General features: G+C 52.0%; 2 protein-coding genes across 6 annotated transcripts in view; one reads left to right on the top strand and one right to left on the bottom strand.

Moving 5' to 3' along the window:
- MAF (MAF bZIP transcription factor) overlaps positions 1-1,114 on the top strand; it is a 333,035-nt gene extending 331,921 nt beyond the window's left edge. The window contains exon 3 of the mRNA XM_032326533.1: positions 1,000-1,114. The gene's annotated coding sequence lies outside the window, so the exon portion shown is untranslated. The remainder of the gene's footprint in view (positions 1-999) is intronic.
- Positions 1,115-1,216: 102 nt separating this feature from the next.
- The window catches only part of WWOX (WW domain containing oxidoreductase), a 937,351-nt gene continuing 922,773 nt past the window's right edge, over positions 1,217-15,794 (bottom strand). For 3 of the 5 annotated variants that reach the window (XM_032326528.1, XM_032326522.1, XM_032326527.1), the window contains exon 9: positions 1,217-2,279. In XM_032326528.1, the coding sequence (XP_032182419.1) occupies positions 2,091-2,279 (189 nt within the window). In that variant the 3' untranslated portion in view covers positions 1,217-2,090. The remainder of the gene's footprint in view (positions 2,280-15,794) is intronic. The other 2 variants (XM_032326523.1, XM_032326524.1) reach the window with 2 other exon arrangements.

Raw genomic sequence — 15,794 nt, 5'->3', positions numbered from 1 at the left:
AAAGTAAGATAATGGGTGTGATGTGCCTAGCCAGGCACTGGCACATAGTAGACACTCAGTAAACAGTATCTGCAGTTTGTAGCAGTGACAGTGGCGATCAACACATGCAGTACCTGTGCGTATGTATTACACAGATACTATATCACATGCACGTGCGCACGCACGCACACACACACACACACACACACACTTTAAGGTGTGCAATAGCAGCCTTGGATGTAGAATAAGCTAAAAAAGGAGTGAGACTCATGGCATCCACTTGCTCACCTGTGCAACATGAAGATGCCTACAGACCTGACACACAGCAGGGAAGGTGGGTAGTTAGCCTCAACTTTGGGATTCTACAATGCAGCACCGAGTATGGGCTTGTTGAACGAATGACTACATGAAGACTTTGACTCTGAGCTTCTTGATTTGGGGGAATACTCACTGCTCCTTGTCAGGTTCCCCCACGCCTCTTCTTACCCTCCTGATGCAGGGTCCATATGGGAATTAGCCCACTGACCTTGACAGTGCAGGAAGGCAGCAGCCAGCAGATTCTCCCTTGGTTCTCTTTGATAGTTTGGGTATCACCTTGGCTGATGATACTCCAGTGTCTTCTTTGCACTGGCTTAACTTCTACCTTCACCGAAGGCCTACAGCTGAGCTAGAGGCAGCCCCCTCTCCACTCATCCTACTGGAAAAGATGTGTTTGAGTTATCAAAGTGGGCTTAGTGCAGGGAATCTGCGTGATTTTCACATCACCCCTGGTATTTCAGCAAAAGCATTCCCTCCATCAGGCCAAAGTGCATTTCTTTACTTCTCTACTGGAATGGGAAAAGGGGTGAGTGGAAAAGAGACCCCCAACTGCTCCCATTCTGATGCACAGACTGGTCACCAAGAACTTGCTAATTACAGGGGGAGCAAAGCCCTGAGGGCCAAAAGAACCCACTAGAAGTAATAACAAAACCTCTCAAGGTAAAATTAAACAATAGTCACTTTTCTTTCTTTCTCCAACAGAAAACGTGATGCTGGCATGCTAATCGCGGGAGACAACTTGGCCACAGACAGCCACAAAAGCACAAAAACAAACTCTGAGAAGAAACAAGACGGTGTTTTCCTGGCATCTACAAGAAGCGCTTTATTTTTCCTCTAGATTTCTTTTCTAAAAAAACAAAACAAAACAAAAAACAAAACTGCAACAAACATTTACAGAGACAGTGCAACCTTCAGGTGATAATTTTCACGCATGTTCTTTTATTAGGCCTAGGCAGGAACAGAGGAAGGTGAAGCGGAAACGCTCAAGCAGGATAAGCCGGAGGCTGGGAACCTCCACCATCAGGATGCTTCTTCAAACTGCAAATGAGGAATAAGGGGAGCAACTTTTTTATCCTCTGCCCCTACATAGCCTGTATATTCTCATGGATGCAATGCTTCCTTTCTTGCCCGCCAAGGTGTCTAGGGAATGAGTTGCAAAATTTGTTTGTAATAATCTATCAAGAATTTTTGGGCAGCTTTGGCAAGGGGCTTGGGCCAGCCCTTTGGGACCCACCAGCTGTGTCTAGCCCCCCATTTCTAAGTGTCACTTCTCTCTTGGCTGGCTGGAAGAGGGATCCCAGAGCTCTCTCCCCCAGTCACTGCTGCGCCCACTCAGGCTTGGTCAGGACGAATGAAAGGATCAACACTCACCTCGGCCAGCTCCAAGCTACAGTGGGGCCGTGGCGGGGGCGGGGGGAGGGGACAGAGGGCGCCTGGCTATTGTAAGCCACGCGTGAGAACAGCCCGGGCTTCCACAGTGACACAGGAGCCTGCATACCAGCTCAGCGTTCACCTTCCAACAGGCCACCACCAGGGAAGCAAAGAGACGCCAGCCTCGCCCAGCCCCAGAAAAGACTGTCCCCGGGGCCCTCCAATTCCCGTCGGTACTCGGTATTTTTTTCCCTCTGTCGTGACTACTCGTATGTATTCCCTCTGCTCTGGCGGATCTGTGTCGGGTGGGGGGGGACACCGAAAGCCCCTGGCTAGTTAGGTGGCAGAGGTCCAGTGGCGGCAGCTGCGCAGGCGCAGACGCGCAGGGTCGGTGCGCGCGCCAAGACTCACCGGGCGCGCGCTTAGCCGGACTGGCCGCCGGGTCCCTCCTGGATCAGCCTCTCGCTAAGCGCCCACAGGGCCCGCGCCGTCTCCTCGCTCTGAGCCTCCGGGGACGGCATGCAGCGGCAGCAGTTGTTGAAGTACATCCCTCCGAGGCCCTCCAGCTCTGGAGCAGCAGCACAGTAGACAGTGGTGGCAGCTCCTTGTTGCTGAAATCAAAGACAAAAGACCAAAAAAAAAAATTTTTTTTTTTTTTTTTTAAAGAAAAGAGGTGATGAGCTGACTTCATTCTGTCTGCGAATTAGCAAGCGTCGCCCTGCCTGGTCCGGGAGTATCTGGATCTCAGCATGGCCAAGGGCACTGAGCTCAGCACGTGACTGTACAGGTATGATGTGGCATCCTGGGAAAGCAAATTCACCAACTCTGCTGGTGTCCCTTTTTACACCTCGTAGAGGAAAAGGCTTCAGAAATAAATATGCGTATCAATCAGTCACAGCAGAGGTCTCTTCTGAGGAATGAGAGAAAGACAGCAAGCATCCTTTTGCGCACCCAAGAACAAATGCACCCAGCCCTCTGACTTCTCAACGAATGATGCAACTTGACACCAAGATGTTTCTAGAACCTTCTGTCTGAATTAAACCAACCACGCTAATGGCCCATCAGATAGAAAGGGACTGGTGCCAGATCTTTATTTTTTGCTCACGGTGCTGCTAGGGGAAGTTTTCAGTGGTGTGTGGAAATGTCTGACACACACACAGACACCGGCCCCTGCCGTACACACAGGCCTCATGCAGATGCACGACACATGTATTGATTCATCCAGAGCCTGTGAAGACCTTTCTGTTAATGTCATATTCACCCTGTATTTGCAAAAGGACAGTGACGAAGGGGGGACTTTTCTTCTCAGCCCACCTCAACTTGTAAGTTGCGATGAGCGTGATCGAGTACTTTTGATTCCCCTTTTGAGTAACAGTTGGTGCTGTAGCTAGGGCTGCGCGTGCCTGCGGGCACCATATCATCCCGGCTGACACGGGGCCGTCAGGGATGCTGCAAAGAGGGCAAGAAATCACTTTGCTTAGCAAGCCGTAATTAAAAATAATAGGCTGGTGTTCGTAGGGAGACATGGTAGGCACGGCTCTAATTTAAAACCAATACAGTTGATCTGGCATCTTATGATTATTTATGTGCATCACAGCCCTCGCTGCACCCACTAATTACCAGCTGATGGGGAGGGGGTTGGCGGAAGAGGATGGGAGAGGTAATGGGGACAAGGTCACCATTAGAGAAGACACTCGGGGCATTGACAGAGTGGGAAACACAGTTCTGTCCCCATCCAAAGCTTACCATTTCTCCTGCCCCTAAAAGGTTGACGTTGTGCCCAAGCAGAGAGCTTCGTGGAGAAACCACCCCCCGCCCCGGGTGGTTTGGTTTGTGCGTCCTGTGATTGTGCTCTAGAACCCTTGGACGCCAACGTCATTTTGAGAATCAGGATCTCCATGTGTTGTAATTTTAGGAAAGTGCTGTAAAGCAGGCTTGAGGTTTCCTTTGTTTGGTAGCAGAGGACTTCAGCATCAGTTTTTATGGTCATATTTGAATTCTGTGCAAAGCAAATGGTCAGCCCAGAGAAGTGACAGGACTGTGGGGAGCGGGGCGAGCGGAGAGGGCAGGACATCGTCAGACTTGAGTTCTGAGGATTACTGGTGCTTGACTGGGTTGGAGAAGTCCATTACTTCAGAATTTGAACACCCAGCATGACTTCGATTTAATTAAACAGTAATTGGTGTTTAACTTCCCCAAGCCCCTCGCCATGCCCACTCCCCAGACAGCCGGTTACTTTCTTGGATTCAGCTATTTTCGAATTGATTTGTGCGGCTCAAGTGTAATGAAAATAAGCTCATGTCATCCAAATTTCCTCTCACTGAATTATCATTTCTAATAACCCTTAGCTTAGCACCTGGCACATTTATCGAAAGAGTTTTGAGAGGTTTATCTGACTCCTCTGCATCCCACGTGGGGAAAAGGGAAGCCAAGTGCCTCTGAAGACAAACGGAAGAACGGAGCCGCGCACCCCGCTCTCTCCAGCCCAATGCGCTCCCGGCCGCGGCCCCTAGCAGAGCTCAGGTGGAGATGGTGTTTTGCGTAATTTTCTGGGTATCTGAGATTTCCATCTGACTTTGCAGCTGCCAGAGCCACCAAAGGGTGGTCAGGTGACTGGCCATCAGCTCATCCCCCAAACTGCGGCCCCCGCCCCGCTCGGGAGCGCCCGTGCGGTCAGCGCTCCCGCAGCGCCGCCGTGATCGGGCGCTGTCCGGGCCGGAGAAGATCAGAACCGGCCACTGGGGAGAGCAGAAAGCGGAATTCTTCCAAACCCCATGTGCTGTCTTGCCACCGTGACCTTCTGAAACGATAGCACGGTGCACTCTTGTACTGTGGGGCTGGTCTTTTTGCAGAGAAATTCCACACTTCCGTTGACCCAGAATCAGGTAGACGAGGGAGCTGGGGGCCGGGCTTCTCCCTCCGCGCACCCTGACAGCAACTGCTGTCGAGCTCCGTTCACGTCCGCTGAGGTGCGGCTACCACGCTGGAAACCGTCGATTGTAGAAAGGCCCATCTCTTCCCAAGAGCTGGCTTTGATTCCTTTGCCACAAGGCTCGGTGACGCGCCGTCTTAGTAGCATCACCGGCGAGGCTGGCTTTGGAGAAGGACGCGGGGCAGGAGGGGCCCCCGAACGCAAAGCCCGTGTCCTCCACGGCGCAGGTGAGCTGCAGGCGCCCGGCAAAGCCGGCCTCTGGGGTCTCGCTCGGCTCAGCGGGCGCCTGCTTCCCGTCCTCTCCGGCCGGGCGCGTCGGCAGTGACGGAACCTTCAGCCCCAGCCCTGCTCCCCTCCCGGCTTCGCGGGCAATTCTCTTTTCAGCTGTGCTCATGGCAGCCTCTGAGTGACATCTTTATAGGATCAGATGTGATGACAGTTTAATAACCAGTTCTGATTTCGGTCTGCCTGTCATGAGAACGAGATGGCGCCACATTAGGGCAATCTCATTAGTAAATAAGCCGGTACTGCTGATACAAGATAAAACATTTTTAAACGGATAAAAAAATTTTTTTAAAGAGCCCTTTAATCACCGTCGAATGACTTTCCTGCCACTTTTGGGGGCATCGGTACATAACTTGGAAAAGATGAAAGAGCGTGTAAAGGAAGTGATGTTAACAAGTCTGCTGTGAGATGTCTGAAGCAACGTCTTGCCGGCCGCCAGCACTGCGCACGATCCGCCGTGATAAGAGAACAGCAACACTTGACACAGGAACACCGGCTGGCGCAGCGGGTTCCCCTCAATGAACTTCTCAGAGCGATTTATCGGACGCCGGTAGGTTGCGCGCTGTTGCAAGCCCCGGGACTGGGTGTCGCAGCTCCATCCCGGGGACGTGGTGTGAGTTAGTGTGCGGATGACGCCGGGCCTGAACATTTCTGGGAAGCCCAGCAGAATCTTTAATCACGCCTGAATGCCATTTCTGATCTAGTCAAACATTTGCGAGCTGCCAGAGGAGAAGCGTGCCATCAATCTTTATAGTGTATGTAAAATTACCTACAATTCTTTTTTGGGATTAAGTTAAGAGTATCTTGGTAATAAGGGTCCATCATTCTCTTTCAGAAATCATTTGTCAGATTTGCAGTACAATCAGCAACTACAGAAAGGTGGGATTTAAAAAGCAGTTGTTTATTTATAGTTGAGGCTGGGAGATCTAAATTATCCGTCCTTCCAAAACCCTTTGTTGGGATGAAAATGTTAAGTAGCTGCTTTTCATCAACATTTATTTGATAACCGCTGGCCATCACTTTGGAGCTGTCAGCATGGAATACAAATGAATATTGACTCTTTTAAAGGAAAAGGTACAGAGGTTTCTGATAAACAATATATGGGAGAGAAAAAACAACACCCCCATGCTGGTACCTGGTGATGCACTGGTTAGTCCTCTAATATACCGTACATTTTAATAAGGACACATATTACATAGCATTCAGTTTTCAAGTTCCTCTATTTTAAAATGCATGCTTACTTAAAAGGAAGAATATATTCCTGTCTTAAAGTAGATTTCACTATGAGATGTATAAAAAGATAAAGACACACTGTCACGGAATATCTATATATTCAATGATCTCGAGAGTAGGAGATGTTCTAAGATTGCTTTTCTACAGACCTACTGATACCAGGACATCGCACGACACATGCCAAATCAGCCAGTTCAAGACAAAGTGGTTGTGTCAAGAAACATGGGACGGAAGTTAGCCCGAGTTCAGAACCCCAAGGGCACGAACAAGAGCCTTTTCGGAAGTGGGTGGGGATTATCGTGCTGAACTCCCGGGACAGAGAGGGCAGGAAGGCCGCCCAGGGCCTCTCCAAACCCTCCACGCTTTCCCTGTTACCTGTCTGGGGTCTGGTAGGCAAACCAGCACTTGCCCAGTGCAGAGCCGGCCACCTGTCCGCTCCTCCAGAACACGGCGGTGACGGAGCCGCGGTGGGAACGAGGGGGCAAGGGCACGTGGGTCCGATGGCTTCCGCGGCCGCCGCCACACCCTCTTTCCCTGTCTCTCAGGAGTACTCCCGACAGAAGAGCCTGGAGCCACTCGGCCGCACAAGTGCAGCACCTTGTTGCAGAGCTCCTCTCCCCTCCGAACCTCAGAAACAGTTACAGGTTCAGTCTCCGATGTGCGAGGCAAACCCAAGCAGACTGTTGCCCCCCCCCCCCCCGCCCCCGTTATCAGGTCTGCACCTGCCGTCAGAGAACAATCTTCTAAGCCCCAACACGTGCCGAGTGTCTCATGAGTTCATGGAGTCAGCCTGCGGGAGTAAGGCTCGGGGGCCTTCCCCAGGAGCACGACCACAGCCACAAAGTCACCCCCTTCCTCTACCACCGAGCATCGGAAAGGCTGCTGTCCTCCACACCGTCACGCTCTTCCAGTGACCGGGTGGCGACAGGGACTATCCGAGGGTGACCATGGCTAGCACGTACGGACAGATTACAACCCGGTCAGGCACACGCAGCCCTCCGAGCCGGGAGCAACTGTTCCCCTCATTTGCAGAGAAGGCCGCTTCGTCAGAGACGAAAAGCAACATGCCCAAAGCCACACGCGTCACCACGCAGGTCTGCCCGCTCCAGAATCCGCATCAGCCGCCGTGCAAAGCCTCCTTCCCAAACACGGGACCCAACGTTTGCATACTGCCCACTCCCTGCTATGTGTGTCCCCCTTGGCTGAAGCTTCCTCGCGAGGGCCTCCCTGCCACCTGCCGCTGTGTGAGGCCCCGACGCGGCCTGGGATGAAACCGGAGTGTTCAAAGGACAATTTTTCCATTGTTGATTTAGTCAGTGAACTAAATTGAAATTATATCCATTTGGATTAACAAGATGGAAGACTCGGCGCCACCTCAGAAGATCCAGTAGCAAACGGCCCTTAACAGAAAGGTCACGTGATTCAAAAGGCCACCTCTGTGTGCCACATCTGCCCAGCTAAGGAACCTGCTCTCGGATGACAGACCTTTCCTCAGTGCGTGAACTGAACCACATCAAAACCAGTGAAACCTAAGCCAGTCTCCATGTGGTGGGTTCTCACACAAGTCGGGTGAGTGTGGCTTTTAGAGGACACGGGCCGCGCTCCTCGGGCGCGGGATCAGCCTCCGGTCCCCGTGCCCCGCCCGCCCCCCGTCCGCCCCGAACGCGTTCGCTCCTACGCGTCTCGGACCGCTCATCCCGCAGAGGCTTGACGCCAGCCGGGCTTGGATACAGGCAGATACTTCCTGTTGGCATCAAAACAGAACTTTCTTTTTTTTTTTCCCCACAGCCTTCGGGAGTTTTGCTAACTCGCAGGCTGTTCTTCACATTTATTACAGAGGGAAATACTACTCAGTTTCTCCAACAGAAGACCGTGAGGAGCATCAGGAGTACAGATACTTGCTTTCCGCCGCGGAGGCTTTACAGCTCTGAGAGTTCAGATCACTTAGATCAGTTCGGATTCTCGGCCTCACAGAAGAGGACGCGCCCACTCGAGCGCTTTGATGGTGGTCAGGATGGTCTCCCCCTGCCCTAAGGAAACAGGTTTCTTTCTTCTTTGCTGAAACAGGTTCTCGAGTGCAGGAAAACCTCAGAGGTTCTTTTCAGTTGACTTGTCTCTCCCCCAGTAGGTGAAAGAGTGCCATTCCCCAGGCGACACTGGGGACACAGTCTGTGAGGAGGCCTTGATGATGGGAGGACCAAGCAGTGGGCTAGGCCAGTCCATGACCATAAACGCAGCTGGTCCCAGGACAGCCCAGAGCCCGTGAGTGCAAAGGGAATCTTGACTGAAATGTCTGACGGAAAACAAACGTAGCACATCTTTCGGGAAACAGCCATAGGCCTCCATTCAGAGATAGTCTGCAAGATGGCCCGCAACCTTTCTTGTTTGCACTTCAGGTATCCCAGATAGTACGTCCCCAAACCCAAGTCTGACTACAAGACCCCACAGCATTCCCTCTGACAAAAAAACATACGTTTCTAGCAAGGTCATTATGGAATTTTAAGAAAATGACTTGGAGTCCAGGGCAGAATGAGACGGAAACTCAGGACGGGCGCTGAGAAGTATTTGCAGGAACAAGCTCAGAGACTAGTAGGTTCAGGATGGAAAGCTGGAAGGGACTTTTTTTTTTTCTTTTAAGACAGAAGAATATATTTGTCCTCACTAGCCTTAAGTTTTGGGGAGAAAAAGGCAGCCAATCCCAACCATCCAAAGAGGCCCAAAGCCATGTTTATTCCGGGAAGGCCAGGCACGGGCGGGTTCTCACTTAGACTATGGGATTGAAGGGCGCACTGACCTTGGTAGGCTTTCAGGACCTGTGTTTTGAATTCAGTGAACTGTTCTGAACTTTCCCTTGAAATAAATGAGGCCCTTTTCGTACCTCTTCTGTGTTCCAGAATCCCTGCCACAAATGTTCCAAGGGCTCCATGACAGATTTATGTCTGGTCTCAAAAGAGTGGAGGAGAAATATTTAGAATGATTTCATCTTTCTAAGACCTGCTGTTTTCTGAGACTGTAGAGCTGCTTTGGGAGGAGGCTGGGGTGGGGGGTGGCGCTCCACATGAGGGGAAGGAAGAGGCCTGCTCACGTACAGTCCGGTGGCCAGTCCTGCTGCTGCTGAGTTCCCCTCCAACTGTGCCCGCCAAAAGCATCCTACGACCACCTGGGCCTGAGAGAGGGTCCCCGTAAGACAACGACAGGATGCCATGTCCCCTAGCCATGAAAGAAGCCCCCGGGGCATTCCGTGCTGGTCTTGCCTGGATGACCACATTGCTCAAAGTACAGTTTCTTTCCAAACGGGGAGTTCCCTTGCTGGGATGGAAGGAGGCACGGGGGTACCCACAGTCCATGGGTCAGTGTGAAGCCGCTAAGCCGAACAGCCATAGAAACTGGCCATTCAGAAAGGCATCACCCTTCCACATGGGACAGAGCTGATGGCCGGTTACCGGAATTTGCCAACCGGGCTGCCTCCGACGCCGGCACTGAAGGACTAGTGGGTATTTATGAGAGATAAAAGAAGATATTTAGCGTGTGTTAATTTGAAACGCTTTACATTTTTACTCCTTTATCCTCAGTTATAGCTAGCTCTGTATACTGTATATAAATGTATGCCTCTGTATTTGCCATGTATACTAAAATAAATCTTTGAAATAATTGCCAGGCAGAATTAATGGCTTCTGTTCCAATATAATGGTGCAAAGAGTGTCTTCCCAGTACAGGTGAAACAGAAGCCCCCCTTCCTCTCTGCTGCGTGGACTGACCCCGCCGAGTCGGCCTGCCACGTTGGCTCCTTTAGAAAACCAAGAGCTGACTGCTTTTGTGAGTGAGCCAGATTTCAGGGCAAACCCCAAACAAGCTGTTTGTTCAGATTTTAAGGTAGACAGTTCATTTACACCCAGGTCTCAAAAATATTCTACAACGTCGTCCTGAAAGGCACGAGTGGGTAGGGTGGGGGTTGAGTAAAACCCACAGGGTCTTCTGATGGGGCCACATCACCGCCAGAAATCAACTCTTAACTCTGTCTTCCAGAAATGAATGAAAAAAAAAAAAAATAGACTTGGTGACCATTCGGATCTCACAGGCAGGCACCCACGCCCGGCCCCGCTGTTTGCATTAGGTTTGTGCGTTTTCATAGTAAGCTCTCTACAACAGATCCTTTCTCAGGCTCAAAGACGCTGGCCTTGTGAATATTTCATTTAGAACATACTGTGGAGAGCGTCTCATTTATATTACTTCCATAATTAATGGTGATAGCTTAGGCACTGCCTTTACACAGAGAGATCTCGTCACAGTGGTCGATGGGTAACGAGAAACAATAGATATTTCATTCACCAGCAGCTTGTTGCTAGTTAGTAGGAAATGATCGTGTGTGCTGTTGCTTTAATTGCCAGGGTAAATAATTCTGCCTCGGTGTTAGTGAACATTTTAAAGCACTCGATGCAAATAGACTAGAAACAAAACAAACACAAAAAAATTACCTTGATTATACAACACCTTAGCATAGAAAGTTACAAAGGTATGTCTTTTTTTTTTTTAATTGTATTCTATCATGCAAATATTCTCTAAATATGCATGTGCTGACTACTCATCTCCTGTATTTTAGGAAATACAATTAGGCTGCCTTTCTCTTCTCCTATGTAGACTGTAAATAACTGTAGATCTTTCTCTTGTTTCCCTATGTAAATATATGTAAATACTAACAAGCTATGCATGCTGATATTCTAGGCAATTTCAGGTACTTTTATAATCTGAAGGCATGTACTTGAACTGGTTTGTTAAAAGGAAAAAAAAAGTCTCTCAAACTCTTAAAGCTGAATAGAAATTAAAGATTTCTTCCTAGATGATTGTGGTTTCTTTTGTTTGCTTTCTCATCCCTGAACAGTGCTCCACTTCTGTTCCCTGCCCTTCTCCCCGGGAGGAGACCCGGGCATGCCCCTGGGCCAGGAACGATGTGGAACTACTTGGCTTTCGTTTCTAACCACTTTCCTTGGGTTTCCTAAAGAACTTCTAGACTCCTAAGATAGGCCTCTTTGGATTCTTCTAGCAAAAGAATCTGGAGTTAAGAAAAAAAAATCGTCTTTGTTGCTCCCCTACTATGTGTCAGCACAGTGCGAGGTGCTTTCCCTCCGCAACCCCTACAAAAGGACCCTGTCATTACCATTTCAAAGATGCAGAAACTGAGTCACAGCAAGATGAACACACGCCTAGAGTGACGAAACTATTAAATGCCTCCCAAACCCCGATTCTTTCCTGTAAGTCAACTTGTTCTGTGAAAGGTCAGAGAGAAACTCGTTGAGGCTCTGCGGGCCATACAGTCTCTGTCACAACTCCGGTCTGCCACCGCTGTTAGGAAGGCAGCCACAGACAGCACAGTCCCCAATGAATGTGACCGTGTTCCGATAAAACTTTATTTACAAAAGCAAGCAGAAGGCCACGTTTGGCCCGCTGGCCTCAGTCTGCCAACCTCTGTTCCACACCCCGCTCTTCAACAGAACACGAACATTCCCCTTTCAAGTACGTTTATGTGTTTGATGGACTGTGGGAATCACTTGATCAAATGAAAATTCTCCATTTCTTCCCTGCAGGTAACACACTATTTGTAGAAGTCACGAAATAATAAGGAGGTGAGCAAAAATGAAGTCCCTTGAGCTTATAACTCAAGCTGTCTTCCTCAGACAAATCTCATTGCCAGATTTCAATTTAGTTACCTTTTGTTTTCACAAATGGGGAAGGAGGAAAAAGGTATGAAAGACCAAGGTAAAAAAAAAAAAAAAAAAAAAGGCGATGGAGCCACGCTCACTCTTCAATGAGGGGAAGGAGGCTATTACCGCAGGTATCTATGGAAACCAAGCAGCACGCAAACTTTTTAATGGTTGGAAAACAGCGTCTGTGTTTGAAGATGTTTTCCCCAAGTATGAGGCTTCAGTGTAAATGCATTAATTGACACTTTCCTTCGGGACTTTTTTATTGAAGTGTCCAAAGTTAATTTGATGGCACAGGGAACTCTCCGGAGCCCTTGAAGAATGCTGCAAAGTTAGGTCTTTAGAAAACGGAGCGGGCTCCGGCGTCCCCTACAAACCCGAGCCCGCTCTCCTGCAAAGCCAGGGAAGAACCAGCCCTTGCTCCCTGCGGTTTCCCCTTTAGAACACCCTCTGAATTCACCGTGGGCTGGGAGAGACTCCTTCCAGCCTCTATCCCAACAAGAAACAAGGTCACCTCTTCCGCTGTGCGGGGACCGGGGGGAGGGGTGGGAAGACCTGCGAGTTCTGCTGTCCGGGCGGCAGTGTGGGGGGCTGAGAACAGCCCAGGAGCCGAAGCCATTTTTGCCGTCCAAATTCAAGGGGCAGCCGTCGTCTCACCAGCCTTACGCAGCGTCTCCGGGTGCCACGCTGGTCATGGGGTCCGCTGCTCCCCTGGTTCCCTAGCCGTAGCCACCAGACCCAAGTTCACGTCCACGTCTCTGAGGCAGCGACAGAGGAACCAGGGCCGCAGTTACTTGTTAAGTGCTATAAAACTCGAGGCCCCACTGCCCACCTCTTGTCCCCCCGGCCCTCACACAGATCTCCTCCAAATCTTCCAATCTCCCGTGCAGCGGTGCTAGAGAAAGGGACAGACAGATGGACCCCGAGGTGAGCAAGCAAGTGCAGTTTATAAAAAAGTGCGGTAAAAATACAGAATCTAGGTGTTGGGTAGCTGGGTGGCTGCTACAATGCTCTTTCAAGTTTTCTACTTAAAAGCGTTTACAATAAAACGTTGGGAAGATACACACATCCGTCCCTGTGGGGTAGGACTCCCATTTCACAGACGAGAAGGCTGAGGCACAGAAGTAGCACTGAGTGGCCTGAAGTCCGCCCGGTAAGCGGCGACATCCTCCCGATCTCACGCCCGCCTGCCTCAGGCGTCCCTTCCACCAAGGGTCCACGCGTCTCTGTTCTGCCTCCCGGGACTCGCCCCCAGCCCTGTCATTCTGCCAGATTCTCACCTCAGAACATGAACACCGGGTTGCCATGCGACTCCCGCCCGGCAGGCGGAGGTAGGTCCCCGACCCAGAGCCCCGAAATCCGTTCTCCCAAGAGCACAAGTGGCCCGCGCGAAGGGAGCGGCCTGGCGCGCGTTCACTCGGCGGCTATTCCTGCAGCTCGCGTCCCCGCGGTCCCGAGGGCGAGGCGCGTTCTCGCTGGCCGGGGTCGGCCACGCCGATGCCTTCCAGCCTGACCGAGCGCCTGCGACGCGGACCCCGAAGTCCGAGACCGAGCGGTGTGCGGAGAGCGCGGCGGGGCGGCGCGGGGCGGCAGTACCGGGGTCAGACGGGGTCAGACGCGGGGGCGGGGGCTGCTGGGGTCGGGGCCACACCAGGGCACGGGATGGTGGGATGGCAACCGTCGGGCCCGGCCTGTCCCCCGCCTCACGGTCCTCCATCTGACACTGGTCAGCTCCCAATCTCGGAGACTAAAAGAGCATCTCGGGCCGAGTCTGACGCTGGCGGTAGGAGCCTCCCAGCACCCGCCCTGCTTCCTAACGTCACTTGCAGACTTTTCCCCAGGAGGAAACTCCCCTCCAGGCTGACCCGGCGCGCCCACCTCTTTCCCTTCGAACCCTAGAAGATCCGGAGCCGACACGTCTGCCTGTCGTACCCCTCTGGACGCACTTGTCACCTGCCCCAGCACCTCGCCCGCTGCAGGCCGCCCAGCCGGGTCATTGTCTGGGAGCAGCGGGCGCCTCCTGGTCCGCTCCTCTGTCTCCTTCCAAACACACCCCGAGTCCCTGAGTCCCGGCTGGACAGCTGCCTCAGGGAGGGCTGGTCTAATCCCGGCCGCCATCGCCAACAACAAAACAATAAGGACAATGACAGTGACCCCTTAGTACTTCCAGTTCTCACAGGCACTTCACAGGTGGGTATTAGCATGGAGCCTGGCTAAGGCCAAGGAGGCAAAGCTGCTCACGGCCGTGCACCTGGGAAGGGTCAGAGCTGAGATCCAAACCGAGCTGGTCTCGGTTCAAAGCCCATGTTCTAGTTCCTGACTAATGTTCCTTCTGACCCCAATCAGACTGCGCACATGTCCCCTACCTGGGTGACTGAATCCCTCTAATGGCCAAGCTGCTTCCGGTAGAGCCTCAGGGACCCTCCTCCTCCTACCTGAACTCCAGTTCTTAGTCCTCAGACCCCCTGGCTTCTGGACTGGTGTCCTCCACCTCGGTGGGGGGGGTATCATTTTTGCCTGCATATGATTTCGGACACAGCCCTGAACGGGTCTGAGGCCCTTCCCCTACGATGTTCCTGTTCTACCAATTGCTTCTCAGGCAAAGGAGGTCTTGGAGGCTGGCGAGGCTCAGGTTCATGTCTGGCAAGAGGCACCAGAGCACCAGGGCGGCCCGTGACCGGCCGACGGCAGCTGGCACTCTCCCGGCCTCCGAGTTTGGAGAAATGCCGAGCTCATGACAGCGGGGTACACGGAGGAACATCTTACCCTGCGCGCTCCCCCTCCGGCTGCCGCACGCGATAGGAGTCCTCCTCTCAGAGCTCCCTGCTCGGGAGAAGGCAGGTGTACCCACCACACAAGCTGTCAGCGAGGACACCTGCCAGCGGTGTAGCCGGCCCTCGAACCGTTAAGGTGGCTGAAAACCTGTCCTCTACCGGCTGCCCCCTCTGGATTCCGAATCATCTGAGTTTACAACGCAGGCCCCTTCATGTACGAATCCTTACGGGGCATGATAGCTTCTGGGACACGGTCTAGCCAAGCCCTAGAATTTTTGCAAGAGCGTTCTGGAAGCAGCTTTATCCACATTTTATTTATAGGTAAACTGAGTCTCCGCAAGTAAAATGACTTAATAATCCTTGTTTACTGAGTTCTGGTTTTGTGCCACCTGCCTGCCTCGTGCTAGGGATCCACGTGGTTTTAATTGCTTTCAGGAAGGGTCCCACCTATGCCAGTTTTTGGGAGGCCACTAAGCCAAACTACAGGTAGGGCCCTGACTCCCAAAGAGACAAAGGTCAGAGAACAAGTGGCAGAGTCAGGAGCTGAACCCAATCTCTTGGGCTCCAGAACCCCAACTCTTGACAGTGGCAGCAAGAGAAACGGGAATGTTCTTGTAGCCGGATGGACACAGGAGCCCTGTACATCTGTGGGTCAAGACTTTACACTATCACGGTAGCAGATCTTGTGACAGCAGCACGAAGCTAACAGTGTTTGAGCATCCTGTACTCGCGTGACATCTTCCATGGGCGCCGCCCCAGCTGCCGTGCTCCCATTTGACAGACACGGCACCTGAGGTCCAGAGACGTTAAGCCACTTGCCCCAGGTCGCACAGCTAGTAAGTGGCGGTGCTGCCACTCGAACCTGAGCTGCCCAAGCCTTTTCTCTCTTTGCTGTGTGGCATGTTGGGCCACAGAAGCCAGGCCTTCACAGGGACACCTGTCATTGCCCAGGGGCGGTAAACATCTCCAGTTCGTTGCTCCATAGACGCATCCCAGATTCATGAGTCCGAGTCCGACGCCACAACTGGGCTGGAGGCCCGGGCTCCGCCGCGCGTGGAAACGCGGGGAGAGTGACTCCACGCGCCGGCTCCCGGGAATCGCAGCGGGGGGCAGGTCTTAGGAAGGATGACCTCCCCGTGAGTGAGAAAGGGGGTGCGTCTGTTTTCCTTGTTTCTCGTTTCTGCTGTTCTCCAAAGCTGCTTT

Source organism: Mustela erminea, chromosome 19 (genome assembly GCF_009829155.1).
Source record: "Mustela erminea isolate mMusErm1 chromosome 19, mMusErm1.Pri, whole genome shotgun sequence".
Taxonomy (NCBI): Eukaryota; Metazoa; Chordata; class Mammalia; order Carnivora; family Mustelidae; genus Mustela; species Mustela erminea.
Note: the sequence above shows the minus strand (reverse complement) of the source record. Positions and strands in the feature narration are given on the sequence as shown.